A 27,764-nucleotide genomic window follows, 5' to 3' on the forward strand; every position below is an offset into this window, starting at 1 on the left:
GGTGGTGGGGGGGTTGGGAGGGGGGTGAGAGGGGGCGATGAGATGAGACGCGGCCGCGACGCTTACATTGCAAGGGAAACATTGGGTGACAGGTTCATGTCTGCATGTGGAGTATCGATGGAGAGTGTGTGTGTGTGTGTGTTGCCTTTGTTGCATGTATGGGTGGCACAGTGAGAGAGCACGGGTTGTGAATCCGCCATAATCTGAATCAATGAACCCATAACACCCGGGTCTGTCCAATAACTTCCTGCCAGCGAGCCTTCGACACTTCACGCTGTCTCAACGTGCACCACGCCTTGCACGATATCTGTGGTGACATCACCGCCACTTGGATGTGTAAATGTCGGACTTCTTTCGGACCGTACGTAGCCAACCGCGCCAATCGCCACCTAGTGGCGAATGGCGACTGTTGTTGTGTGAGTTCTATGTGTCTGTGGATACGTGTGTTCGTGTGTGCATGAGTACCCGGTGCGATGTGTCAACATACAGCACTGGGGAGACAAAGGCGGCTGGGCATGATTATAGCCACACCACCCTCTCCTTGCGTCTTATCAGCCTTAATAGGTGCTCGCTAGCAGCACTTGTCCCAACAGCCCGTGCAGGCACCACAGGGGAACTTTGTCAGTGTGGGTGTGCATGGCGCGGTTGCGCAGTAAGTGCATGCACTGCCCCACGTGCCGAGCCGCCCGAGTTCGATTCCCAGCCAAGGTTAGCATCAGTGGCTGTATTTTGGACTTGTCCTGGGTCTCCCCGAGGTCACGGTGTGTGAACACCGGCACTGGGGATACAAAGAGGGCGAAAAGTGTCACTGACCATCGCTTTGTTTGCTGTACCGGCCGTAATAGGTGCTCGCTAACAGCACTCGTCCCAACGCCCTGGTAAAGCCTACGCAGCACGAGCAGATATTTACATTGAAGCCGCAACTGTGACCCCCCCCCCATCCCCAAATCCGCCGTAAAAGAAAATACGGCTGATATACTCTTTAACAAATGGATCGATTTCTACGTAAACATGAAAAAACTAAGACTGATTAAATCAACCTCTCTCTCTCTTTCTCTCTGCCCCCCCCCCTCCATGTTGGTCGTTCAGTTGAGGTGCCACCCTTCTTCAAGAGAGAGCCCCTGCACACGCAGCTGCACCTGGAGGGCAACCGGCTGGTGCTCACGTGCCTGGCGGAGGGCAGCTGGCCCCTGGAGTTCCGCTGGCTCGTGAACGACACCGAGATCGCCCCCTTCTCGCCCGAGAACAGGTTGGCTTAATTAGAGGGCAATTAAAGACGTGCCGGGGCCGTCGCCAAATCGTAGCTGGCACGCCTGCCAGCGTGTCCCCCCGCCCCCCGCCCTCCGACCCATCTCCATCCCCCCACCTCTCCCCCACCTCTCCCCACCCACCACCTCCAGCCCGCGCAACCGGCGCGTGCTGCTGTCTCTGTGCGTCGTGCGTCTGTTGTTGGGCAGCGGGAAGCGTGATGGTGAGCACGCAGCACTCGTAAATCAGCGACACCAGTTCGATTCGGGCTCACGGCCAACATTCGTGACCCGGTCTTGAATTAATTCCTTGGTGTGGTGTGTTAACATCAGCCCTGGGGAGATAAAGCGGGCGGGCGCACACAGCCCTCTGATGTGCTATTATAAACTTAACAGTAATCACTCACAGCACTTGCCCCAACAGTCTATAATCCCTATAAGGGGGCATTTGTTTAATTACCGATGTCACTGGCAAATGGTGCTGGTCTCGGTCGGTTTACCCATAATACCTGGGTTGGGTCTGTCTCGTAACCCCTGTCAGCCAGCGAGACTCCAACACTTCGCGTGGCATCACAGTGCACCATAGCCTGGCACATGCACCGTGGTAACATCGCCGCCACTTAGCAGCATCGGATGGCAGTTGTTGTTGATGTTGTTGTGGTTGTTTTTTTGCCCGTGTCGCTCGCAACCGGGTTCCATGCAGCAAAGTCGTACAAGCTCGGTCCCCACCAGACCTGTCGTACGGTTCCACGCAGCGTTTCGTGAAAATTTCTACCAAGAGCGGGGGCGCTTTGCAAACTTAATTCAAGCGAACCGTCCCGGATGGCCCGTTATGAAAAATAAAGTTAGCCGACAGCACACCGGGGATTGATGTCCCCTAATGCTTGTTCGGTGTTTCATTTTCTGCTCGCGTTGTGATGTGTACGGTGTGCGCGTGTGTGCGTGAGTAAACGTGTGTGAGTGTGTGTCTGATGATACAGCACCCGACCAAAAGTCTGTTTAGGCTCAAATGGGGGATCTTTGTGCGTGTGTGTCTATATGTGCGTGAGTAGACGTGTGTGTGTGTGAAAGAGAGAGATAGTACACGAGCGTGGGTGCATGGTTGAGTGGGTAGACAGCGGTGGCAAAGCGGTTAGCACACTGCACTATGAACGGGGCCGCATGCGCCCGATGCACAGCCATGGATACGATCAGCGGTGAGTGATATCAGAATGTGTCCCTGGCGCCCGCTAGGGCGACTTGACCTCAAATGAGTACCTGGTGTAGTGTGTGAACTTCAGCGTTTGAGAGACAAAGGTGGACAGACAATATTCTGGCCCCTTAGACGTGGCTTGTGCTCCTCAACGTAATAGGTGCTCGTTAACAGGACAAGCAGCAAGAGCCTACATCTAGGCTACACGGGGGGGGGGTCCTCGTCTTTGTGTGCGCGTGTGGTCGAGACACAAACAGCCAACTCATGCAGTTAATTTAAATGAGCAAAATAACAATATGTTTGAAAGCTTAAGAATTGCATTTTTAGAACGATAACATTATTATTATTTCCATAATCATCATCATTAATCCATTGCTGGGTGAATGCCTCCACATGCTCACGTGAGTCGTGCAGTGACTCTCTCGCACATCACCACGCGGATAATTGCGGGTTGGCGGGGAGCATAGACGTGGGATCACAGAAGTACGGTACAACACTCCGTATAATTGAACACAATTAATATGTGGCAGTTTAATTGGGGAGTAACATCAATTAGATCCCCCTGTACAAGTTGCATAGGGCATATATTGCAACAGACGAAGCTTCAGGTCTATCACAGATGCCCCCTGCACATTTACCCCCACCGTCCCCCATCACTCATCCTCCTTCACCGCCCCCTTGTAGCAGGAGATGAAGTTTGGGAGCAGATGTCATTCCGTCGGAAATAAAATTGTCCATCCTAAGCCAACCCTCCGTCTGCCTAAGCTACGTCAGGGTCATGGCCGGCTCACACAGGGATAGGAGCAGAGGAATCTACATTTCACGTCTGATCTCGCTCTAATTGGCATTTCCAGACCCATATTCGAGGCTCGCGGTCTCTAAATCTTGATACGGGGCGGGGTCTATTGCCCTTCAGCGATACCAATGGTGCCTCCCAGCCTCCACTCCGCAGCGCAATATGATTGGCCAGACCACACCGCGCTTAACGCAATTTTATACAGTTTTATGGCAATTTACGAGCAACTCCTGCGTATATTTTTCGGGGTTGTGCTTTATGCTTCTCCCCGACGTGTTTTTTTGGGTTGTACCGCGTGTTTCTCAGCACGGTGTCTGACGTTTGGCCCCTCTCCGATTTTTTTTGCCACATTAAGTCAATCACTCCTGAGTGTAACTGGCCAAACCATGCCAATGCAACGGGACCATTCGGCAAAGAGATAGTCTTGAGACCCAGTGAGGCTTTTGTGACAAAAAAATGCATTATTAGAATTATATCTTTTCCACACTTTGTGCCAGTATATCATTCAGATAAGGTGGCAAGCCAGAGAGCTGTGGCCGGAACTAGTAGTGCCATGTATTGTGTGGCTGCAAGTCTGCGTTTTTAAAATCTAAAATTAACAAGATATCAATTTATCGTGCAATTCGATTTATAATGCCTCTTTAAGCCACGTTCGTGCAAGTAAAGTCACAAACTACCTTTAATGCATTCTTTTGTTATTCCATTGAGAAAGAAAGTACTGTGCGATCCAAAAAAAACACTTTAGCGTTTTGCATCTTGCTTTATATTGACCGACGACCCTAATGTTGCGATTAAGACATCCGCAGGCTATGGAAAGACACATACATATATACACACATACACGCGCCCATCCGCACACACAAAGTCAAAGTCACCCACAAGTGCAGCACACACACACACGCATACACGCACGCGCACACACCCACAATCGGGCACGCGCACACACTCACAATCAGGCACGCGCACACAACCACAGCCGCCGTTCGCCACTTCAGTGGTGGTGACGTCACCACGACGCCTGTCCCACGCTTGGAGCACTTTGAGGCCACGTGCATTTGTCGAAGGCTCGCTGACAGGAGGTCACGGGACAGACCCGGTGCGCCATGGGTTTGACTGACTGAGATGATTGGCAGATGCGCACGCACGCCGTGCACACACAAACGCGCGCTCGTAACTCTGTTTACTCTGAAGCCAGCAGGGTCCCTGCTGATCACCGCATCGATGTAGCCCGCCGCTACTGCGGAGGCCTCGAGCGATCGTTGCCGAGAAACAAACGTCGCGAACCGACGTCCGTTTGCACGCCCTCTGTTATTCGTGTAATTGCGCTCTCGCGCCCGTGGCACTTGACTCTTCGTGTACACGTGTGTACAATACAGGGCACTTCAAACGAATGCTAACACTTCACCGGGACTATGGGTATTGTTACAAAGTCCCGGAAGTGTTAACATTTTTTTGAAGCACCCTGGATATTGCGGGGTGGAGCGGTGGCGCGGTGGTTAGCGCCGCGCGATGAACCAGTCGTGTGCCGCGAGTGTGAGCAAATGGAGTAATTTGTGAGTGTGAGATGGGGGAGAGGTCTGTTGGGACCCGAATCGCACGCACTTAATTTGACAGTGAACTCGGCAAGTGCATCTGTTCAAGTGGTGGGAAACTATTTAAACAATATGAACAATTTTTTATTTGTTGTTACCAGGTAAGGCCCACTGAGTTCCATAGCTCTTTTTCATAACCTGGCCACAAATGATAGCTCAAAGAAAAGTCGCTCATCACGTGGAAATGTATTGCAGCCAAATACTCTAAACGCGTGTTTCTAAATGTGAAGGGAAAAACTGAAGGACCCAGAGAAAATCCACGCGATCACAAGGAGAGCGAGAGACATGTGAATTCTAAATAAACATGCGTCAGGGTCAGGATCGAACCCACGACCTCCTAAATAGCAGGCGATGGAGTTAACATCTCACCACACCCAACACGTCTGGTCAGCATGGAAGAGTAGGCCAAAGATTGCCCTTCAAATTGCCTCTCTAAAAACGCCCACTAGTTGGGCGGGGGGAGGTCACCTTCATACAGCAGTAGCGTGGGCAAGTGGACTTGCAAGAACTGCACCTTTACCGTTACTTGTCATCCACCTGTGCACGTGGGAAATCCTACCATCAAGGTAATCGCGCACCTGTTGTCCGCGGGCGTCATCCCTCCAAGTAAATTTAGTGCGGCGGCAGTTGACATCGTTCACGTAAACGTGAGCGAATTAGCCGTTATTGACGCGTAAACAGCCTAGGTGTGCATTTAGAAAACGGCCCAAACATAAATCTCGGTTTAGTGCGAGCCACTTAATCGCGGCTATTCATTGTCCCTTTTAACCAACCGCTGCCGCATTAAGACCACCCCCGCCCCCCTCCCCCCTCCTCTCATGTCCGTGGCGGTCAAAACGAAAGCAGTCGTGCTGCAGGTACCGTGGTTGTGGCCGCAGCGCACTACGTGTGCGGCAGGCCACGTGCGAACGCAATTGCACGCGCGGGTAGCGGCTTTCTCAGTTCAGCGACGTGGACCATCGTTCACGTTGCGTTTTCCCGTACGACTGACTTGGAAGATGATGATGTTTTTAAAGAATCAAAAGAGCTGCAGAGTTCACGTACGTATTTAAAGTTCTAACCGTTGGCGTCGACTATTGTAAGTTGGTTTACGGGTACAATGACTCTCTGTGATTAAGCTCTCACAATCCTGTTATATAAATGCGAATTCAAACTTTGATTGCTAACGCGGGTATGTTGTATTGGGTTTTATTGTTTTGTGCAGCCACCAGTGACTGAGCTGGGACCATAAACTTTCGACACGCGAGAGCCCAGTTTAATCACAACCCAGTCTAATGCGAGTCCATTGCGTCTCTATGTGCGTGTGTGGCTCTCGATGTGAGTATACGGTTCTCCACGTAAGTCATCTGGTGACCTCGCCGAGACCATGAAAACTCACTTACGATGGACGTGGGAGCCCGGTTTTAATCGCAGGTCGCTGCTACCTGCGATTCCGAACCCAGGAGTTCAGTAGGTCACCTCCGCTTTCATTCTACTCCCGCAAAAGGAGCGATTTCGCCGCGACATCAATGGAGGAGGCGTGTTTAACGGACGATTTTCTCCCGATTGTTTTCCGTGAGTCATGTCAGCGCTCAAGTCGCAGGAGTGCCACTCTCTCTTTCTCTCTAAAAGCTCTGCACGCGGCTTTCTCGATCAAAAAAGCGACCAGCATGTATATTTAAGTGGGCACCTGCCTCTTTCTCCGCCCGCTCTTTTTCACAAAGAACCTATTATCTAGAAATGTTCTCGCACAGCACTTTAGCAGCCCGCGTAATGCATGCACAGAGGTCCTTTTATTCAATTCCCTGCGAGATTAAGAACTTCCCCCAATGCTGCGTCAGTCGCGTTGCTTAGCTTGGCCATTCCTCACCATGTCGGTCAGTGCGGGTTGGTGAACTGGTGAAGGAAGAGCGGGCAGGGGTGGGGGATGGAAAGGAGAGGCAGGTGTGCTCAGGATCAATTTGAATATCGCTCGCCGCATTAGCAGTGACCAGAAATCGAAATGAGGTCACTCGGTCCAGGGTGCGGTAAGTGAACCGTGTGTCGGGTCAAAAAGTGATCGCCTGCAGAAATGAGCACAGAAGCGTTGCTCACCCCCTGCCCTCCAACCTTTGAGCCAGTGGTGGAAATTCCACATTCCTATCGTGCGGCCGAGTCTATCCGTGAGACAACCACCATTGTCTACCCCACAAACTGGTTCTCATTTGGTCAATTCTGCAGGAATGATGGGCTGAGTCAACCCGCGACCCAGATTTGGAGTCGGAGTCTTCCAATTGGGAGCCGCTTGCTCTGCCGCTGAAGCACCTGTTCGGATTACGTATATATAATAATGTTTATTTCGATTTGTGTTTTAAAACGTGTGTTTTTTTGCAGCACATTTTACATGTTTTTTTCATCTCTAATTTTTTATCCCGAGACATTACTAACAATTTGCCAACGTGCTCCATAAACAAAAAAAACACTTTTGCTGTTTTGCATCCGAGAGGTTGAAAATGCGACAGATTGACAAGCTCGCATTCAGTTTTCCGAGCTCATGATTGTTCGGATCGCAAATGTATGCTCTTGCGACCTGGATGCATGCAATAAAAAAATAAGGGTGCATTACACCCACACGATTCATTATAATCTGCATCTCGTGTGCGGCATGCGCACACATACAAAGATCGTCCATATAGACTTCACCAGACTGTTGGGGCACGTGCTCTTAGCGAGCAACTATGAATGGTGGCACAGCACACGAGGCAGTGTTGTGGCCAGAACCACAACAAACCCGGCCGCCTTTGTGTCCCTCCTGCTGATGTGTACAAACTGCACCAGGGACTTATTTACTGCTGAGTCTAACTTGCTAGGGCAGACAATGCAAGACCATGCATACACACTTGGGAAGAAAAAAAAAACACATCTACAGAGATCCCTCCTCTGTCCTTCAAGGATCTGCTGGTGCAAAAGTTAAATGAGCGATCACGTGTGTGAGGCCAGCAAGAGTTGCACGAGGGAGCGGGCGGGATGGACAGCACCACTGCCGGCCGCCTTGCGCCTCCGCCAGCGCTCGATGTTGACGTCCCACACAGGAGTAAACAATTTAAGGTTGATAATTGTTTTCTTACCCTTCTATCTGGCAACAAAACTGACACCTTTTTTTACAAGGAGTCATGTTTGCATAGACCACAATACCTGCAGTCATAATGCAAACAAATAACATAACTCTGATAATGTCTGCACTGTACTTGAAGTTAATTGGTCCACACCCGAGACAGCTTTCCTTAGAGCCTAGTCTCACATGGGTTGGACCAGATGACGCTAAAAGGCGCACGGACAGTGCACATTATTATGTTTTTTGTTTGCATTATGACTGCAGGTATTGTGGTCTATGCAAACATGACTCCTTGTAAAAAAAGGTGTCAGTTTTGTTGCCAGATAGAAGGGTAACAAAACAATTATCATATTTTTACTGGCAAATGAGGTTCCAATGGTGAATTTAAGGTTGAGTAGACCCACGAGGAGGCACACACACACAAAAAAAAACAACTGACGTCTTCACACGTTCAGGGGGGGACAGTGATTTTTTTTTTGCCCAACGATTGTCGAGTCAGGTGCCAACATCAGCCGCACACCGATTGTGTAGCAACTCGCCGGCCGGCCGTGGGTTTCGTGTGAACGAGACAATCGCGTCTAACAGGCCGCGTCGGATGTTGTGTGGGGCGGGGGCGTCGGGCAAAATGCGTTTGAATAGTGTTCGGCTAACAGCCGCTACGCGCTATGAATGCCGCTCGCTTGTTGCCACACTATCAGAGAGAGAGAGCAGTATTTGTCCACTGGTTCTTTCTCCGTGTGTGTGCGTGTGTGTCTCTCTCGTTCTCCCTCTCTCTCTCTATCGGTGGAGCTCTTTCTCGGCTCTGTCGTGTATTGTTTTCTATGTTTTCGGGGGTGGGTGCGGTGCGGTGGGGGTTGGCGATGTTTTGCTGCGAGAAATCGCTTCTAAAACCACATTGGGAGCCCAACGAACAGACACCCATCCATTATCGTAATTTTGTGCTGCTTTTTATTGTTTTTTGACGTCGACTTTGTGTTGTTTTGTTGTTGCGTGCCGCTTGTTTTGCGGCGGAGATTAACCCAAGGGGGGGCCCGCGTTGGTTTAAAATAAAAAACGACAAAGGAGGCCCGCCTAGTTGAGCTGTCACAAGCTGTGCATTCCACTCGCGAGCCCTCGGGCCGCGGAATTAAATCACCACCACCACCACCCGCAGGTTTGCAAACAATTGCACGGAGAAAGTGAAAGAGGCGCGGCTTCTGCTTAATTGTTTAGCATTGTGTCTGGGTGGAAGCGGTGGGGTTTTTTTTAAGAGTAAACTTTCTGCGTGTGTGTTTGGGAGAAGTAATGTTTTCATTATCACTAATTCCTTAACACGCGAATCGAACATGTTCCCTATTAAACATTAATCCTAGCAAATCCGGATTATGGACTCGTTAAGCCCGGATCCGGATTCTGTTCATTACAGCCACTAATCCAGACCATCCTGGCAGCCCAATTACCCCCCCTCGCTACAGCCCCCCCCCCCACCTTGTGCCCTCTGCCCCCCTCCTCCCCCCATCGAATACGCTGTGCTCAAACACAATTGAATGACAAGCCTCACCGTGGCAGTCACTAACGGTGCCTTACAGCAAAAAATACTCTCACGTGTAATAAACACACACAGTGAAGAAGACAATACGCCTCATTAAGTGATCTCTATCACACCACTATTAAGAAATCATCTATGCGTCGTGTTTTCTGACTGGCTGCTGGCTGGGCTCCTTTCTACCCCAACAATAACTCTGTTGTTAGTGGCTGCTGTCACCGAAACCAGCTGGGCAACTAGCTAAACGGAATGTGTTTTGTTCGTGTAACAAATAAATACTGACTATCAATTGAAACGTCGCAATAAGAAGTTCGGACGACGTGTAGGAAGCGACACCGAAGAGTTGGGAGTAACAAATGGAGAAGACTGACCACGGTTCATTTACAATCGCTCCAACTTTTCCACTTGTGCTCCTATTCACGTATTTTTTGTTCGCCAAAATATTGGAACGTCAAATACTCAATGCATATTATCTTGCCATTTTAATCGTCATTTTTATTTATTTATGGCAGATTACTCTTCGTGCTCCAAGCACGGGGAGCACCGTGAGAGCGTGCGTGTGACAGGTGTCTTCTGTTTCCCATCGCGGAGCGGCAACGGGTTCTTTACTCAGCCGCTTAATTATCTTGCTTCGTAGCTCATGTTTTGAGAGATCGCAGTTCATACTCTACTTCGTTGCAAATGTTCGGCTTGCATTGCTTGTCATTTTTCCACTGTAAATGTCCGTGGTTGTGATGGGTGTGGGAAATACCGTTCCGTTCGATCACTCGTCCTGCGGTGAGACAATTCGGCAGCATTGTGATGCATGCATCACGTGTGCAATATGTGATGCATGCCTCACATGTGCAATAATGTGTGCACGTTCTTTCAAAAGTGAACAATGAAGCTACTGTATAAAAAAAAACGAAAGCTCTTACAATGCCCTCTCTTTGCTCACGTATCAAAAAAGCAGTGGACTTCAAAACCAAAGCCATTTTCATGTTTTTGCTGACACGAGTCGTTGTGTTGTATTCTCTATTTCATGATTTGCTGAGCTCAAGCACCGAGGCCCAACAATGCCGAGCGGCCAGCAACAAACTGCCCGATCCAAGCTGCAACAGATTCGAGCTATTACGTCTCTTGAATCGAGCAAAGCTCTTGTCAGAAAATGAGAAAACATACGGCGGGGAGCAATTCCAGTGCGAGGGAAGAGGCAGAACGAAAAGTGTCGTAACCTACGTTTCTCAACATGGGTGGAGCAATGAAATAACGACGTCCCTCGGGAACGATAACCACAACGGTAGCGATAGAAGGGTGATAAGGGGGCACCTGACCGCCGGGCGAGCAGTGCGTGGAGTGAAGCGGAGAGAAAAAGGGCACCGAATCCTCTCGCGTGCGTGGCGGTCGAACGCAGTGACGGGTGGGACAAACTCGGCAATCGCGTTGGGGCGAATCCTCAACACGGGGCCGTGGAGAGGAACCAGCGAGCGGTGAACTCCATCCCCCCGCGCGTCCGCGCGCCGGGCCCTTCGAGAGACACGTCGCACTCTTGCGCGGCGAGCGTGCGGAATCCTTCCCGACGTGCCCGAGAAGGAGCGCATTCATGCGGCCGCGTGAACAATGCGTTGGCAGCATTAGGGGCGCCCGTACTTGCTTGCTTGTGGGGGGGGGGGGCGGGAGGGGTGAACAATCAGATAGGGGCCTGGGGTGGGGTGCAGGAAGCGGGGAGTTGGTCTGTAATTCCCCATGATTTTTCAAAAGGAAATGCTCTGAACCCTCCCGGCACCCCTCCGGTAACGACATGTCGAAGTCGTGCAGCGGCGGGCGCATCTATTTGAAAGTCTCTCTGTGTGTGAGGGTCGTCGCCCCCATTAGGGTGCCGGCGGACAGCTCGTGTCAAGAGGGCCGCTGTCTGCCAGTGAGCGGTCGTGGCGGACGGAGAGAGAATGCCGCCTTTCTGTCGCGAGACGGATAAATGCGAGCGCAGGCATCGGCGTCGCCGCAACGGGCGACACGCACCGGTCGCGTCTTTGTGAAGAGCGCCGTGGGACCGTGGGCTTGCCCCCCCACCCACTCCCCCCACCCTCCTTGCTCATGGAGACACAGAGCCCCCCTTTGATAAATCTGTCTCCCCCCGCGCATCGTCGTGACGACCGTGCCTGCGCTCTCTGACACGGAGATCAAAGCAGAGGCCGCAAAGCCTCCAGACCCCGCTGCCCTTTCAGCTGCGATGGGGGAACAAACCTTCGGTCATGACCTTGTTGAGCCGGCCCCCTAGTTTAGACGGGGTGCTCTTGCCAATAACATCTGGTGATCCGCCAGCATTTTCTTCGACTTGCCTGCCTCTGCTGCCGAGACACAACTAGGTTACAAGCCGGCTTGCAGAGTTTGCTAGCAAATGCGGCTTGAAAATATCGGTACCCGGAATGTCGGCAATCGGCTGATAGACTAAACAACACGTCTGTTTATATGCAGACACAGAGCGGAGTTCTGCATATATCAATTTAATGGGGTGGCATACAAACACGGAAACGTGTGTGTATCACTGCGCAACCGGTAGGAATACACACAGTGGTCCTCCTGTAGCTTTAAGTAACGGCATTAGCGATTGGATTGACCACATTGTAACAGTATTTATTTTCAGCAATCATAGAGCCGTATGTATATCAGCCAGTCCCAGTCGATTTATTTTGGGTTATGGCCTATTGCGCTCAGGAGATATTTTATAATGGTGACCTGGCCGAAATGACTGAAACAGTAGGATGCTTACGCTACATAGGGAAGGGAGGGTTTACAGGGGCTGCGTAGAACGATTGTTTTTATCGGGGGGCAGGGGGGGTGGTCTGGTTGGGGCCAGCATTTCCATGACGCATCCGCGGTGGCGAGAAGATGTCATCTCCCTCGCCTGGTATGCCGGAGGTCATGGGTTCGATCCCGACCCAGACGATGACAGTATATTTGCAGTTTGCATGCCTCTCTCCCCGTGGTCGCGTGGATTTTTCTCCGGGTCCTCCGGATTTCGCCCGCCTCATTCAGAATCAAGGTGCATTTACAGTATTTTGCCGCTACAAATGTCCACATGATACGCCACTTCGTTGAGCTCCCATTTGTGGCCAGGTCGCTTCTGGAAAAAGAGCTACTCAGTGGGGCCTTGCCGAGTAAAAAATATATATTTTTTTAAGTTTAGTATATAGTTTCCGTGTTTCGCCGGCAGCCCTGCGGGTCGAGTGTCGGCTGCTTGAGGGCTCCGTGCTCGACCAAAAACCTCGTGCTCGGGTTCACGGTGTCAAAAAATACTCAGCCAGCAGCCGTGGGAGACGAGAGAGGTCACGCGAGGCGTGCGCTGACTGCCCTCTCTGTCACGTGAGGCTGTCAGTTGAGAAATCTGAGCGATGGGTGAGCGTCTGCTTACCCATGCATCCTTTCAACGCAAAGACAAAGTTCCCTCCGTATAGCCTTAATGTTCTGTTGGTGCAAGTGCTGTCAGCGAGTACCTATGAAGCCCGGAGCGATACACGATGGGGTTAGAGGCCATCACCACCCATTGGCCGTCGCACCAGGTACTCATTTGACGCTGAATCGGATAAACGTTACTGATGTTGGCTGTCAGTGAAATGGGAATCAAACTCGAGCCACTGGTTCGTAACACAGCGTGCTAACCACTACGCTACCACTCGCCACTCTGAACACAATTTCTGCAATAATCGCCTTCAAACCAGCCATCCATCCTCCCCTCTCACGCTCGCTGCCTCCGCTGTAAAACGAAAATAATAGAATAAAAAAACACACGAAAGAAACTTGCAGAACTATTGCATTCTCAGCATTAGCGACACGTAATAAATTTCATTTCTTTAGAGACCTGTAATGGTGATGGATCACGATGGCGATTTTCAAAAGTGGGCTTAAGTGCTTGTGAGCGTTGCAACATTCGTGATTTCTCTAATCTCCTTTGTGCCGGCATCGCCCCGGAATAAATGTCTAAAAGTGCCGTCGGTCGCTCATTTGCTCACCCGCTCATTCAGGTGCAACGCGTCGTCATCAGTGGCCAACTGCACTTGAAGTGACCTCATAGAGCCGGGCACGAGTCCCAGAACTCCCCAGGGGCCGTCGTGGCAGCCACGTGCCGGATTTGTAGCAGTGCGACAACCTACAGAGACAAAGCCGCATTGGGCGATTATTAGCAGGAGAGCAGTGACAGTGCGACATCCATTGTGCACAGTTGTGGTTGCTTATCAATCATGTTTTCAAAAATGTTTCTACTTTCGTCCCATACAAGCACACCCTCCCTTCCCATGTAACGTGCTGGCTACCATCGCATCAGCTGTTCTATGCACGCCCCTGTACACTCTCCCTTCCCACGTGACGTGCTGGAAGCGAATTCTTTGCCGACGATTACATCACAGTATCATGAGAGTTGGCAGCCCCTTTTGCGAAGGCCTTCAAACCAGCTATGGGTTAACCACGGCTGATGAGGGTTGTAAATACTGGGAACTGAGGAAGCTCTCAGAAACGCAGATGGTCCTCGGTGGTGCAGTTGAGCGAAACGTCAGACACCGGGCCGAACAAACACATTGGTTACGAACCCGTCAGAGAGAGAGAGAGAGCCGTAGAGCACCGCTTTAAGACACAAAAAAACCTACGCAGCCATACAAAATGTTGTTGCTTGGCCCCGCCGACCGCTTCGAATGCTGATTCTCCAGCCGCGGTTCTCTGCGGGATGGAATTCGCGCTCTGTTCGTGAGCTGGGGCACCGCGCTGTAATCCTCTGTCCACACCCGCGGGCTCCAAGGTGTGTGACGCTCGCGACGGAGGCGAACAGCTGTAGCCCCTAGCAGCTCATCAACACGAAACGCCACACACACACACGGGAGAGTCTCCTCTCGCCGCCGGTGCTTCAAACAGCTGGGGAGTAACACAGCTTATTGAAAATGAGCAACTGTTTAAAAAAAATACCGCTTTATTGAATTAAACGAATTTTTTATTTATTTCATATCTGTGCACCGTAATTTAACGGAACAAGGAAACGTGCACGCTTATGTCAGAAATATAATTTAAGTTACTTTGACGAATTCCAATCTGCCCCTAATAGGATGCTTACACTCGGAGCCGTCCTCCATGACAGGTGGAGGAGGAGGAGGAGAACTCCGAGCGAGGCGAGCCGCCTTTCGCCCCTGAGTCACGGCGGCGTGGCGCGGGGGCGCGCGTGAACGAGTGACTCGGCGAGCCCATCAAAGTGGCCCGCGGGCGTCTGCGTCCGTGCCTCGCGTTGCCCAGAGCGGCGCCACTCAGCTCCGATGCCCTCCGATGGGAACGTGCGGCAAGCGGTGCGCCGCTAGCTGCGCCACTGCGACACCGCCTCCCCCCTGAGGGCTAGGGAATTAGTGTCCGCATGGTGACTCGTTCCAGATTCCCGACGCGCTCGTGCGGCGGAGCGCCGAGCAGTGTCGCCAACTGAAGTGATTCTGTCACGTGATCTAATGCCTTCTTGCGATATAAATATAAAAAAACACTGTTTAAAAGCGATCGCAAATCTAGCGACTTTCACTGCGAGCACGGTTCATATATATATCATTAGGAGTGGTTGCAGCTGCTTATGCTGTGTAAATGTACACGTTGCATCGCAGAACTGTGAGAGATCGTGACGAGTTTGGGAAGCTTTCATTTAGCAGTTGGTTGATCATGGCTAATGACGATGATGATCGTCATCGTACATTTTCCATGCTCAATATTTGATCAATTGTCTAGGGACACTCTTCTTGACCTTAGATGATCTGTCGAGCGACACCCAGCAAATCGTCGACGTCCGTGTGGCGACTTTCCGCTTGAAGGAGTTGGCAACACTGACGCTGACCTGTCAGGTGCATCGGCGGCTCTCATCGCGGACCAACTGCCTCGTGTCCCTGCCCGTGTCGGTCCGATGTCAGGATGGGTTCCAGCTGAAGCAGCCAACGTATGTACTGGAATGTTCAACATCTTGCGCACTGCACGTAGCCAGCCGTGCTAATCGGAGGTTCGATGGAAGGGCGACAAAACTAAGCACAAAAAGAAGTTCTGAAAGAAATTCGTTTTCTATATAGCTGATTTAAAAGTAGACAGCTCCAAGGAAGAGCATTCCAGGCGGCCGCAAAGGCGCTTCTAAAAGTGCGCGATGCGGTGACCGCCTTTGATCGATGGCCAGTCAAAAGCCGCTGTGAGGATGACCAGAGATCGAGTGATGCTTCATGCTTCTTGGCAACATCAGCAAGGTATTGCGGGTTATTCGTGGCAGCACTCTGTGTGTAATGAGTGTGACCATATAATATATTCGTTCAGCAACCGGAAGCCAATGCAGCTCGGCGAGCATCGGACGGACGTGCCAGATAATGTTGTACTTTGTAAAAAAAAAAATTTGCCAGACGTCCCGTAGAGTAGTGTGACACATCCAAAGGTGGGCTAGCCCTGAGCTGGTTGGTGGAAATTCCACATTGCTAAGAACGAGGAAGAATCTCTGCGATGGAACCATCGCTGTTGGCTGCCTGCAAATTGATACCTAAAGAAAATAATAATAAACATGATGTCATCTGAAACATCCAGCAATTCCTCTCCGAGTTTCAAAATAATGCTTTTGTTGTTGTTGTCAAGGCTGGCCCTGAATTCAAGTGTTTTACTACTTCTATCAATGAGTGTTTTGCCCGTCCGAGGCAACTGGAGTACCCATTGTTAAAACCAATGCATTACGAATGGAAAATCATTTAATAATGATTTAAATTCTGAAATGCATGGCAAGGCGGAAAATCGTTCAACAACAACCAAGTAAAGAAGAAGCGAGAAAGACATTTGGAAATAACTAAAAAGAGAAAGCCACAAAACAGATAGGTTGTTCAGTCGATATTTTAAGGTTTATGAGTGTCTCAGAAGTCCTGATCTCCAAGGGCAACGAGCTCCAGAATTCAGGTGCCCCAATTGCAAAGGCGACGTCACCGCCAAGTGTGAAGCCTAAACCGTGGGACAGTGAGCAATGCACAAGCTGAGGATCTTGGTGATCTTGACGGCATCTGCTTGGCTGAAGCAGATCATGAATGTAGGGAAGAGCAAGTCCATTTAAGGCCTTGGATACCAGCAAGAGAAGCATAACGTTGAAATGTCCACGTCGATGGGTTCAGTGTCCCTCTTGCTGTACTGCCATCTCATGACCAACTCACAGGTTTGCTTAGCTTCCGAGATCTGACAAGACAAGGCACATTCGGGGCAACCCTGGAGGTTGACCTTTTTGTTGCAAATGTAAAAATGTAGGAGGTCACAACACGGAGACACGGTGCACGTGTACACGGAGAAAGGTGGCGAAGGAGTTGGGATGCTTCGCCCCGAATAAGTCCCGCAGACACGAGGGCTTCTGTTCCATGGACATTTGCCCTGTGTGACCTTTTGAACTGTGTGACCTTGCGTCGTTATGAGGGTGACGTGATTCGGCTCGGGCGTTCCGTGTGGCACCGTGAGACCACATCATCAGCATTAACCTCGGCTGTGGCAGCCGTCAATTCGGCATCCCTGTCTATTCACGCACAGAGGTGGATAAACGTGGTTTTTCAGCGGTGAGCTCCTGAGTTAAACTCAGGCCGAGATTGAGATGACCCAGCGGCTCATGGACCGATGCCTCTGTCACATCGCTCAACGGCCACCTCCATAGATTCACGGCGAAGTTCCCGGGGGGCTGTATGCGCGTACATATGTTAGCACGTGTGTGTGTGTGTGTGTTTTAAAAGAAACACGTGAAATAATAATGACACGCTACCTTCTCAGACTAAATGTCATTTCACCAAAGCGAGTTTTTGGTGCTTGCAGAACGGCCATCAATGGTGTGTTTTATGAGTAATAAAAAAAATAATGTTTGGTGATTCTGCGTCGGCAGCAGCGCACAGCCACAAATAATGAGATTAATTTTAACTTGTGACACGCTGGCGCTGACGCCACGCAGTATTCACGCGCCCTCGTCGTAGAGAGAGAACCACTCAGAGAGGCGCGAGGAGGGAGAGGAGGAACCACAGACGAGCGTGGATAGCAGCAATCAGGCGGTGAGTCAGCACCATATCCAACCCTCACCCAAAGCTCTGCGGTTCTCTATATATATATATATTAATATATTATTTTGCGATTTAATGAGTGTTTAAAACGAAAGTATTTTACAACTTTTTTTTTATATTTTACCAGGTAAGGCCCACTGAGCTACTATACCGCTCCTTTTCAGAAGCGACCTGGACACAAATGATGACTCAACGAAGTGGCTTATCACGTGGCAAATATATAGCAGCCACATACTCTGAACGCATGATTATAAACGTGGGGGGAAAACCCGGAGGACACAGAGAAAGCCCATGCATGCAAGAGGGCAACACTCAATCCCATACAGATGAAACAGATGGAGTCCATCCATATTTGCTGTACCGCCTTCTCCTGGCAAGCCAGGATATGCATCATCTTCGACGTTCACAGGAAAGGAATTTCACAGCTTTTTGTAATCCACCAATCCTCCCCTCCACAGTGCTGGATTATGGGCCATGTGCGAATCCACCACGACACGTTCATCAAAACTTTGCCGAACGTGTTGAGTTTTATTTGTTTCTGTTTAAACAACATGGCACGTACATCCCTTCATCAGTCCTCTCCCCACTGACATTCGGTCATGAAGGTCGTTAGGTAAATGTATGTTAATCATTTAACCCACTATTCGGCATAGCTAAATATAATATATCGAACCGACTTATCTTCAACTGAGACTCATTTGACACGGGATGTTACACGACCATTGTTCACCACGCCGGTCCATGCGTGGCGAGGGAGGATACTTCGGAGCGGTTCAGAAACAACTCGCCGCTGGCGTAAGCCGTGACGGGAAACGGAGCTCGCTGCGTCCATAGCGCAGAGCAACACGAAGCACAGCGCCACCAACCCCAACAACGGTATCTGCACAAATTTCTCTACTCACATTTCAATGGATTTTTGCATTGCATTCGGCTCTGCCCCCCCCACCCCAACTTCCCCCCACACACCATAATTCTGTTTTCTCAAAACATTTCTTTTCATGTTTAGCGAACATTATTTGGCACTGACAATTTCACGCGAATCTAAAAAAGAAAGGACTGTTTAAAATTCCGGCTTTGCGTTCTCTGCCAATCGCACAACCCTCTGGGAGCCGGTCAACAGCTCGTGGTGCCGATTACGCATTCCTGGCTGATGCAGCCGAGGGGCTGGCATTGAGGCTGGCAAACCAGACCGCGTTTGAGCACCGACTTACGTCCACGTCCACACACCTGAGCGACCCGTTTGTGCGACTCGGATGCATCGCAACTGAGTCTCGTATCTGTCAACGTCCTTGCAACCGGTTGTAGATGTCGACTCGACTCTCAAGCATCAATCTACTCGGCGACTTGGAGCAGCGACGCATTTCATCATCATCATCATCATCACCAGCACACGCTGCACATTAACCACCTTGGGTTGTTACACTCCTGGCCCGAACCGTTAGAATGTTTATCTCGTTGCGCAACCGCTCACTCAGATGTGGACAAAGCAGTTGAGGAGCCCGATTGAGCTGTGCGATTTAGAGATGCGATGTTTTTTTGCGTGTTGGCGCTATCAACCGCTTGCGGTGTGATAGAATCCGGCTTCTTTAATGAGCGCCGCTGCATTCTCTGGCAATCGGCCGGTTGGCAGTGCGACGTCGGCAATTGTTAAAGACCAAAAAGAAGAAAACACGTGATAATAATTCCCACAAACCAACCTCGGCGAATAATTAATTGGTAGAGACGCAAGCTACAAAGGGCAAGCCGCGTCAGATAAAAGAACCGTGGCAATCGTTTGGCACTGTTTGCAGCGTGCTCACGTTGTTTTTGTAAAAAAAATTGTCGTGTGCGTTTTTCGAGGAGTGGATTTCTCTTTTTCTTCTTCTAAACCAAACCAGTTGTGGGGGGGATGGGGGGATGGTGGAGTATATCTTTCAAGGACAAGATAACGCGGCAAGTGAAAAATGTAAAATAACAAGTAATGATGTCGTGGCTGCGTTATTGCATTACAAAACATCGCGCTACGGCCACAGAATGTCTCTGGGATTTGATTCGTGAATCCCATTCCACAGCCACCGACACTTGCGGGCTTGCGTCTCAATTCATTTTTATATCCCCCCCCCCCTCCCAGCCCACATACAAGTCGCCCCGGATGAGCACCTCCACGAGGCGTCTCGGTATGATTTATATGATGCCCTCAAATTTCATTCTCCCCGCCGACTGCCTTGTCCCCGTGGTGGTGGTGGTGGTGGGGGGGGGCGCATTAGCTGCTGCTGCTGCTGCGTTGCAGCGGTTCCGAGAAGCCTGCGTGCCGAGCGTGCGCCACGAGTTTGCGTGCAGAACCGCGATCGTGGCGGCAACGCGTGCATTGTGCGCATTGCAGTGCGCGTGTGTGTGTGTATACACGCGCCTCTGCGTGTGTGTTTGCTCGGGGTTGTGTAGGGGTTAGCGCGCTTTGCTTCGAACCTGGCGACACTGGATCTATTCCCGCTCATGGCCAACGCCAGTGACGATTGTTTGAACCGGTCCTGAGCCTCCCCTAGGTCGACGAAGTCTCAAAAGAGACTTACCTAGTACGGTGTGTACACTTCGCCACTAGGGAGACAAAGACGGCCGGGCGTGGTGCTGGGCATCAGCTCCCTCGTGTGCCGTCCCGGCCTTCATAGGTGCTCGCTAACAGCACAAGTCCCAGCAGTCTGTCTGTTTGGTTTGTCTCTGTAAATGTTTTGCAATGTGTGCACTTCGGATTTTACTGAGCGTCGGTTGGAATTTACGAACTGCAGCAGCATCGGCTATTTAAATAATGTGTGGGGGAGAGAGAGAGAGAAAAAAAACAAATATAAAATTGAAATCAATTAATTAAGGTTAATGTTTTGGATTCGTGTGTCAGTCGCCCACACTGGTGCTTGGGCTATTTTCCATCGCAAGGGTTAGCAGTTTAGCTAATGAGGTGTAATGGTGTTTGGCTCTTTATGGTCTAGATTTTTAATTGCTTTCATATCAATTAAGAAATGATTGAACACTTTTCCATCTGTGATTATACCGTTATTGTTTTCCTTCGGAACGCTCTGTGTGCTATTCTCAGCGGGCTTTTTTGTCCTTGTTGCTGTTTCATTGTTTATTTTTGCCGCAAAACAAAAGTCGACTTGACAATTTTGCCTTCTTGCCATTCGGTCCGACCCCCGTGACCCATGAATCAAGTTCGCATTGCCGTGGCATGGGATCGGTGAGCCACCCGTCACAGAAAATCGAGTCACTTGATTTGAATAAAATTGATTCACCCAGGGACCTCGCCTGCACCAAATCCCACCAACGCATAACAGCCCTCTTTGAAAAGAAGATATAGAGCTCAATGAATGGGCCTCACTCGCGTAAAAAAAGAAAATACAATTCTGATGCTTAAATACAATTATCTTAAGTAATGTTTCCATTGTGCTATTGGCTATATGTCATGAAAATGCAGTCGTTTCTATTCGGAAGGCTCACAGCGAGAAGTGCAACCACCACCGAATGTCAGAGAATGGCCCTGGAAGAAGGGGTCACAGAACAACTTCTGAACTCGCTGCAATGGTTACCTTTATCCACACTAGGGGCACACGTTTGATACGTCTTGCCCCCCAAAAAAATGTGTTTCGTCGCATCTCAATCGAACCAACATCTTTAGTTCTCAGAAATGGAGTAATCCTTATTCAAAAAGCAAATTTCACTCGATGGTTTTCTCGTGCAACCAGCTGTTGCGTGCGCGTGGCCCAAAACCCGGCTTCGGACCCAGGAGATCGGCAGGACCGGGCGGGCCTTTTGACACGGCCATCATGAACCCTCTGGGCCACCTGGCCACGCCTAATGCACAGCACGGCTCAAGGTGGAAGCTCTCGTGGAGCGGCTAGAGGGCACTCATGTGGCACCCTTGGAATAGTTTTAGGCTGCTTGATGTGGTTTGCTTGTTAGTTTTCACCGCGTCGCCTTCAGTGATTACATCGTCAGCCGCCTCCAGTTTTTATGATTATTATTTACAGGGCTTCATATATCACGAGGTAATCTCTGGAAAGCTGCTAAGTTGGCCTGAGGAAGGGATTATTTGAATAAGGCACTACCACTTCAGTTTCAGCGACGCCTTTCCATAATAATAAATATAACAATCCAATAGTGGTGTGTGCTGTATTGCTATTAACCTTTGAACAACTTTAAACACATTTTGAGGACGACATAACGTGGCGAGGAAGGATGTAATTTGGCCAAAATAGTTAACGGAGAAGCGTTCCAGACTATTCCGGTTGAAATTGAGCACCGTGTCATGGATTTTGGCGAAAGCATGTCACATGAACTTGACACACACACACATTTACATACGTACATAGTCTCGCTGAACCAATCCGGTCTTTCTGACTATCACATTACAATTAACTGGGGGGCATGGGGGTGGGGTTGGTATCCGGTGTAAAATCAGATTAGAGGTTTTGCCTGACTGTGAGATTTTTTTCATGAAAAAAAACAATGTAAGTTTGAGAAGACTCATTATCAGCAAATGACATTTGTATAATGGTTTTCAGGGTTCAATAAATAATCAGCTAGAGCAATACTCGCAGCTGAACCTTTACTGATTTTTTCAATAATAATGTTTTTTATTATTATTGTTATTGCAGATTCAAAAACCTTATCGGTTATAACATGTTGTAAAGTGTCAAGGCGTTTGGGAAAGGCAGGCGTGCTAAAAAATAAATGAATCCATGAATTATTTCGAGCGCCTAACAAACACGCGCCCACCTGCGTTTATACACGCGCTGAATTATCATCCAGTTCATGCGAAGAGGAACTCGGCGTAAATATTCACAAGCAGACAGAGAGATTTTTTTTATACGTGTATAAAAAATGAAATGTGTGTGTGTGTGTGCGCGGAGATTGCGAGCGACGCGGCGTGGGTGTTGTTTCTATTAATTCACAGGAAATTGCAATAACACAAACACACGAACAAAGCCCCGTTGAACAGCGAGGTGATTAAATGAGCGCCGGATTTTGTAGCCAGCTGCTCGCAGATTAATTCCGCCGCAGCCCCGTTCGTCGCAGCCCTTCGCCGCAACTCGCGTAGCTACAGAGAATGTGCAGGCGGTGCAGCTGCGACCGTGCCCCGTGGTGCCGGAGGGAGCGGCCCAAGCAGCCTCCGAGCTACCAAGAGCCGAGGGAAGATACATTCGCATTTCTTGTGCCAAGGAGCATGGCAGCGACGTTCGACCACTAGGAGATATCCATAGACTCACACAGAGACCATAGAGACCTGCAGAATTGTATAGAGACTCGTAGACTTAGATTGACACCCATTGACTTATATAAAGACCCACAGACAATAAAAATAGACTGTGTTGAGATGATGGTTACGACCTGGTTGCCACTGAGGTGTAGATTGGACAGGGGTTACTATTGTATTGTTTCCAGCGTGGTTCATGCTAACCAGAGATCTACAAAAATCGGTAGACTTACATAGAGACCCGAAGACTTACAAAGAGACCCGTAGACTTACCAAGAGACTAGCCCAATCACGTTTCCCAGTCAGTCTAGGTCCAACAAAACTGCGCAGTATACTGTACGAAACCTCAAAACACTATCACCAGATCTCGGGTACCAAATCAATTCCTGACATCCGAGAAAAGATGCAAATTCCCCGCCTGAAGCCTGAACAGGTGGCGACCGTAATAATAGACCCAGAGACGTGCATAGAGACTTGTAAACTCCTTGCACCAAGGTCTACGCCAACTACACTGACACCACCGCATCGCCGCTGTGCACTGAACTTAGCCGCGTGGACAGCAGCCGCGAATCAGTCCTCCCAGTGGGTCCCGAGGAAAGGAATTAAACGGAATTGGGACCCGCTGTCAAATTCCCGCTCCCCCCACCAATCTCCCACCCCGAACCACAGCATTCGTTCGTAGCCAAACGCCTGACTCCGGTGCAGTTGCACCGCCTGTACACTCGGTGTTTCGAGTGACGAGGAGGGGGAGAGGCGGGGTGGTGTAGGGGGGGTGATGCAAGGCAACGTCGTGTTGCCTTGTAAGGTGTCCGGGTGTCGACTCATTAAGCAAAGAGAACGTAGCAGCTCGATTTTAATCCGTGGAGCAGCTGGGATGGAGCGGGCGAGCGAGCGAGCGAGCCTTGGCTTAAATTGTTTTGACCTTGAGATGTGTCCGCATAATGCGGCGAAGGTCTTGCCTCTCCGTGGCTCTCTAATCGATTCGCCACGTCGTAGCAATAGGTCTGGGCGAGGCTGTTTCGCTCCTCGCTCTCCTCCCCGAGTAAAAGCGGGGGGGGCGCTCGCTATTTTTTGAGTTTCCCATCTCCGTACCGATGGCTGCCGCGCGCAGCGGTTGCTGTGATTGGTGGTGATGGTGGTGGTGATTGGTGGTGATGGTGGTGGTCATTTTTTTTTTCTCGTTGGGTCGCTCAAATATTCAGCCGTCGTGAAAGCAGCAATCATACAGACGTTTCGCCAAGCGCATTCCCCGTTGTGTTTAAATGGCTCGGGTTCTTTTTGCGCCGGAGATGATGATAACCACCTGGAGGGCCCAGGTACTTTACTCGCTTATATTAGCGTTCAAGACTCAAGCGGCGACCCACACATACACGGGCGGGGGGGGGTTTGGTTGAAATATGTATCGAAAAACTGGGTCGACTCGGTATATGCCGTGCTCTTCAATAAGTATGTGTCGGATATGTAATGGGCTTTTCAAGTCAGCGGCTGACGCCGTGATCACACACGCGTTGAGCTCGGCTCTATTTTCGGAGACAAGAGGACTTTGTCCCCACGAAAAAAAAACATTAACAAACCCGGTGGAGAGAAACCCGACGGACAGAGTGTGCACAAAGATCAAGATATCCCCCCACCCCCTACGATTGGGGAAAGTACTGTTGGGCGAGTAGTGTATGGCGGTTCGTGAGGTCCAGCTGCACTCCCGACCGCCTTTGCCTCCCCAGTGCTGATGCGTTAAATTCACTGCACAAGGTGGGGATACCCATTGAAAGCTGAGTTGTCCTAGGGGGGGGGGGGGGGCTACGCCCGGTTCAGATGAATACCGCTCGTCGATCGTGAGCCGTGGAGTCGAAGTCGGGACGAAAAGCGTCGCTGATCGTAAGGCAGTGCGCTTCCCACTTACGTGACCGCTCCCCGCTATGAGTGTTGCACAAACGCAAAGATTCCCCGCGTAGCCGGTAACAGACCGTTGGGGCACAGTGCTGTTGTCGGCGAGCACCTTATGAAGGCCGGAATCAGCGCACGTGGAACGCACGTGTAAGTGGTGTGTGACCAGAACCACGCCCGGCCGCCTTTGCCTCCCCAAGTTCTGATGTTAACACACCGCACCGGGTACACGCACACACACACACACACGTGCGTGTGCGTACGTGTTGAGAAACTTTGGGGGGGGGGGGGGTGCCGGGGGGAGGGGGTGCTCCTGCGAGATTGGACTCGTAAGAAGGGTCGAGCCACGGCTGAAATCCGGTGTTATCAATGTATGAATTCGCTGGCCGTCCGGTGTAGATTTGAGACCCCGCCAATCCGGACAGACGGGCCGAGCAGATGGAGCGCTATGAAGCCTAGTGGGTGGCGCGAGTTAAGGAGAGAGATCCACTACACTTGCCTCGTAGCAGTGCACGCGTGTGGTGAGCACGTGTACTTGTGTGTGTGTGTGCATCTGCCAGCCATCTCAGTTCAGTCAACCCACGGCACCTGGGTCTCTTCCGTGACCTCATGTCAACGGGCCTTAGACACTTCACGTGACCTCAACGTGCACCTAGCATGGCACACGCGCCGTGGTGACATCACCGCTGCTGAGTGGTGAACGAGATTGCTGTGGTGTGTGGGGAGTGGGGAGCGGTGTCGCAGTGGTTGGAACAGTGTCCTACGAACCCGGCGATCCGTGTTCGATTCCCGCTCATGACCACCATCACCAGTGTCGATTATCTGAACCGGTCCTGGACGTCTCCTATGTCGAGTTAACATCAGTGAGTACCTTGGTGCGGTGTGTAAACATCGCGACTAGAGAGACAAAGGCGGACGGGCGTGGTAGTGGCCACCCACCCCTGGCGGCCTCTATGTATGTACAGTACTGTCAGTTGAACTTCTTTCGCACCGTACGTAGCCAAGCGCGCTAATCCGAGGTGCGAAACATGGCAAGTCATGACTAAAATGGCAAAATGATGTCTAAACCTAAAGCTAGCACCGCCCGTACCCCACCACTTTTCACGTAGGTTGACTCAGCCTTAAATGAATAGCGAAGTTGATGGAGTGTGAAACCAACAGCGTTGGGTAGGTTGCCGCTCGTGTTGCTAGCCACACTACCCTGCCTCGTGCGTCCGAGCGGCCAAAATAGATGCTCGCTAGCAAGCACTTTCCTTAATAGTCGACATAGGCTACTCGGATAAACAAAATGTCTTTGTTGGTGTACTTGCACAGGCGATGGAATTTGCTGACCCAATGGTCTCGCTATCGATCGCGTGCGGGCCATGCAACTGCACTAGAGCCCACGGGCCCGGTGGGCCACAGGCTATGAAGAGGGTGGTGGTGGTGGAATTTTGAGAGTAGAGCCCCCCCCCCCTTCCCCATGTCATTCATTGCACCGGAGGGGAAGGGCCAAAGCCCCTGCGCTCCACGCACGTGTCATCAGCGGTGCCTTCAACACCTCGGTTGAGACACATTCCTACGCTGCTCCCTTCTCTCGCCTGGAGAGAATGGAAGCGTCTTGCGAGTTGACCTCATCACCACTGCGTTGTCACGTCCCGCACGTGTTACCAGCGCGAGGGGTGGGGGGGTGTGGGGGGGGGGCGTGCTCTCCGTGACTGTTCACTTGCCCTTGGTCTATGATGTGCAGTACCATTCACGGAGTTTCTCCGCGTGAAGTGTTGCGTCGGGTGCATTGTGGTCTGTCTGTCGGTGGCAAAGCGCGCGGTTAGTTGGTGCACGTGGCTTTTGCACCGCGGAGCGCGGAGCGTTTGGTATGAGCCGGCGACGCGTCGTACCGGAGACGCTTGCGTCGAGTGTGAAGCCACTGGATGGCAAGAGATGAACGAATGAGATCCGCTCTCGTGCTGTGGCTGGATGGGAGTGTTACATTATAACAGCTTGGGGAAGTCTCCATCCAACAGTGGCTAAGGGATTGGACCACAAATCTTCAAAAATGAACACACGCGTTCTACTTCGTTTATTGAGGGGGGTAAGGCAGATATTTTTTTGGCGTCGATATCTGTCGCGGTGCGACGTCGTGGATAGAAAAATAAACCCGCGGCAGGCGACGTTCCGCTACCGCGAGCTCCGTGAGGCCACGCGCCGTCTGTGCCCCCGCCGACACTTTGAGCCGAGCCGGGCGCGGCGCTGGAGCGGACGATAATGAATGCGCCTTTGCGCAAAGTATCACACTCGCGTGTTTAATATTCAATTAAGTGGCACTTATGGAATGTTATACCTATAATTGATTCATCGTCGCTAATTAAACGCCCCCCCCCCCCCCCCCGCCAATGTCCCCCACCTCCCGCTCTCTTTTGAACGCATTGTTTCACACCTTTGCCGCGAGTCTTGTTACTTGAGGAAAAATGTACGTAAAAAAACGCACCCTTGTGTCTTGCTACCAAATTGAACAGAAAACACAGAAGCATCGTACGGCCTCCTGCGCGCAGTAACGCCTGTACGCGTTCCTGTGTTACGCGCGCGCGTGTGCGTGTGTGTGTGTGTGCACAGTCGTTGGCCCACAGTAAAAAAAAAACGGTTCATAAATTCTGCAGCGCCGTTAATGATGACGAATGGAGGCCAAAATGATATTAATAACAGGAAGGACAATGTCGCGGCGTGATGATGCTTACAAAACAATGGCAATCGAAGTGTTGTAAACCTGGCGCGCATTGCCCAATGATGGTATCGAATGCCACTCAATAGCGTCCATGCGAGTGCATTTTACGAAGGTGATGCGTGTGCAATAACGGCCAAAGTAAAAGCCGCACTTAATGACGGGGGGGTAGAATTCGACGACGCCGGAGATAGGCGATGCACGCGTGAGCCAAGTGCTTGTGGGGAGCGGGAGATGCAGCGGTTCGCGTTCCCGAAGCTACGAAACCCGGCGACCCGGGTTCGACTCCCGCTCACGGACAACACCAGTGACGATTATCTGAACCCAGTCCTGGGCTTCACATATTAGTGCCCGGTGCGGTGTGTACGCATCGCCACAAGAGAGACAAAGGCGGCCGGGCGTGGTGCTTGCCATCCAACCCCCTCGTGTGCCGTGTCCGCCTTCGTAGGTGCTCGCTAACAGCACTTGCTCCAACAGTCTGTGAAGGCTATTCTGGG

The 27,764-nt window shown here is 50.8% G+C and overlaps 1 protein-coding gene across 1 annotated transcript in view; it reads left to right on the forward strand.

Annotated features, from left to right (window-relative positions):
- Positions 1-636: 636 nt before the first annotated feature.
- LOC144717807 (protein sidekick-2-like) overlaps positions 637-27,764 on the forward strand; it is a 159,341-nt gene continuing 132,213 nt past the window's right edge. The window contains 2 exon segments of the mRNA XM_078593513.1: positions 637-652; positions 1,090-1,249. Coding sequence (XP_078449639.1) covers positions 637-652; positions 1,090-1,249 — 176 coding nt within the window.

The sequence above is a fragment of the Lampetra planeri genome, chromosome 1, assembly GCF_965212315.1.
Source record: "Lampetra planeri chromosome 1, kcLamPlan1.2.h2, whole genome shotgun sequence".
Taxonomy (NCBI): Eukaryota; Metazoa; Chordata; class Hyperoartia; order Petromyzontiformes; family Petromyzontidae; genus Lampetra; species Lampetra planeri.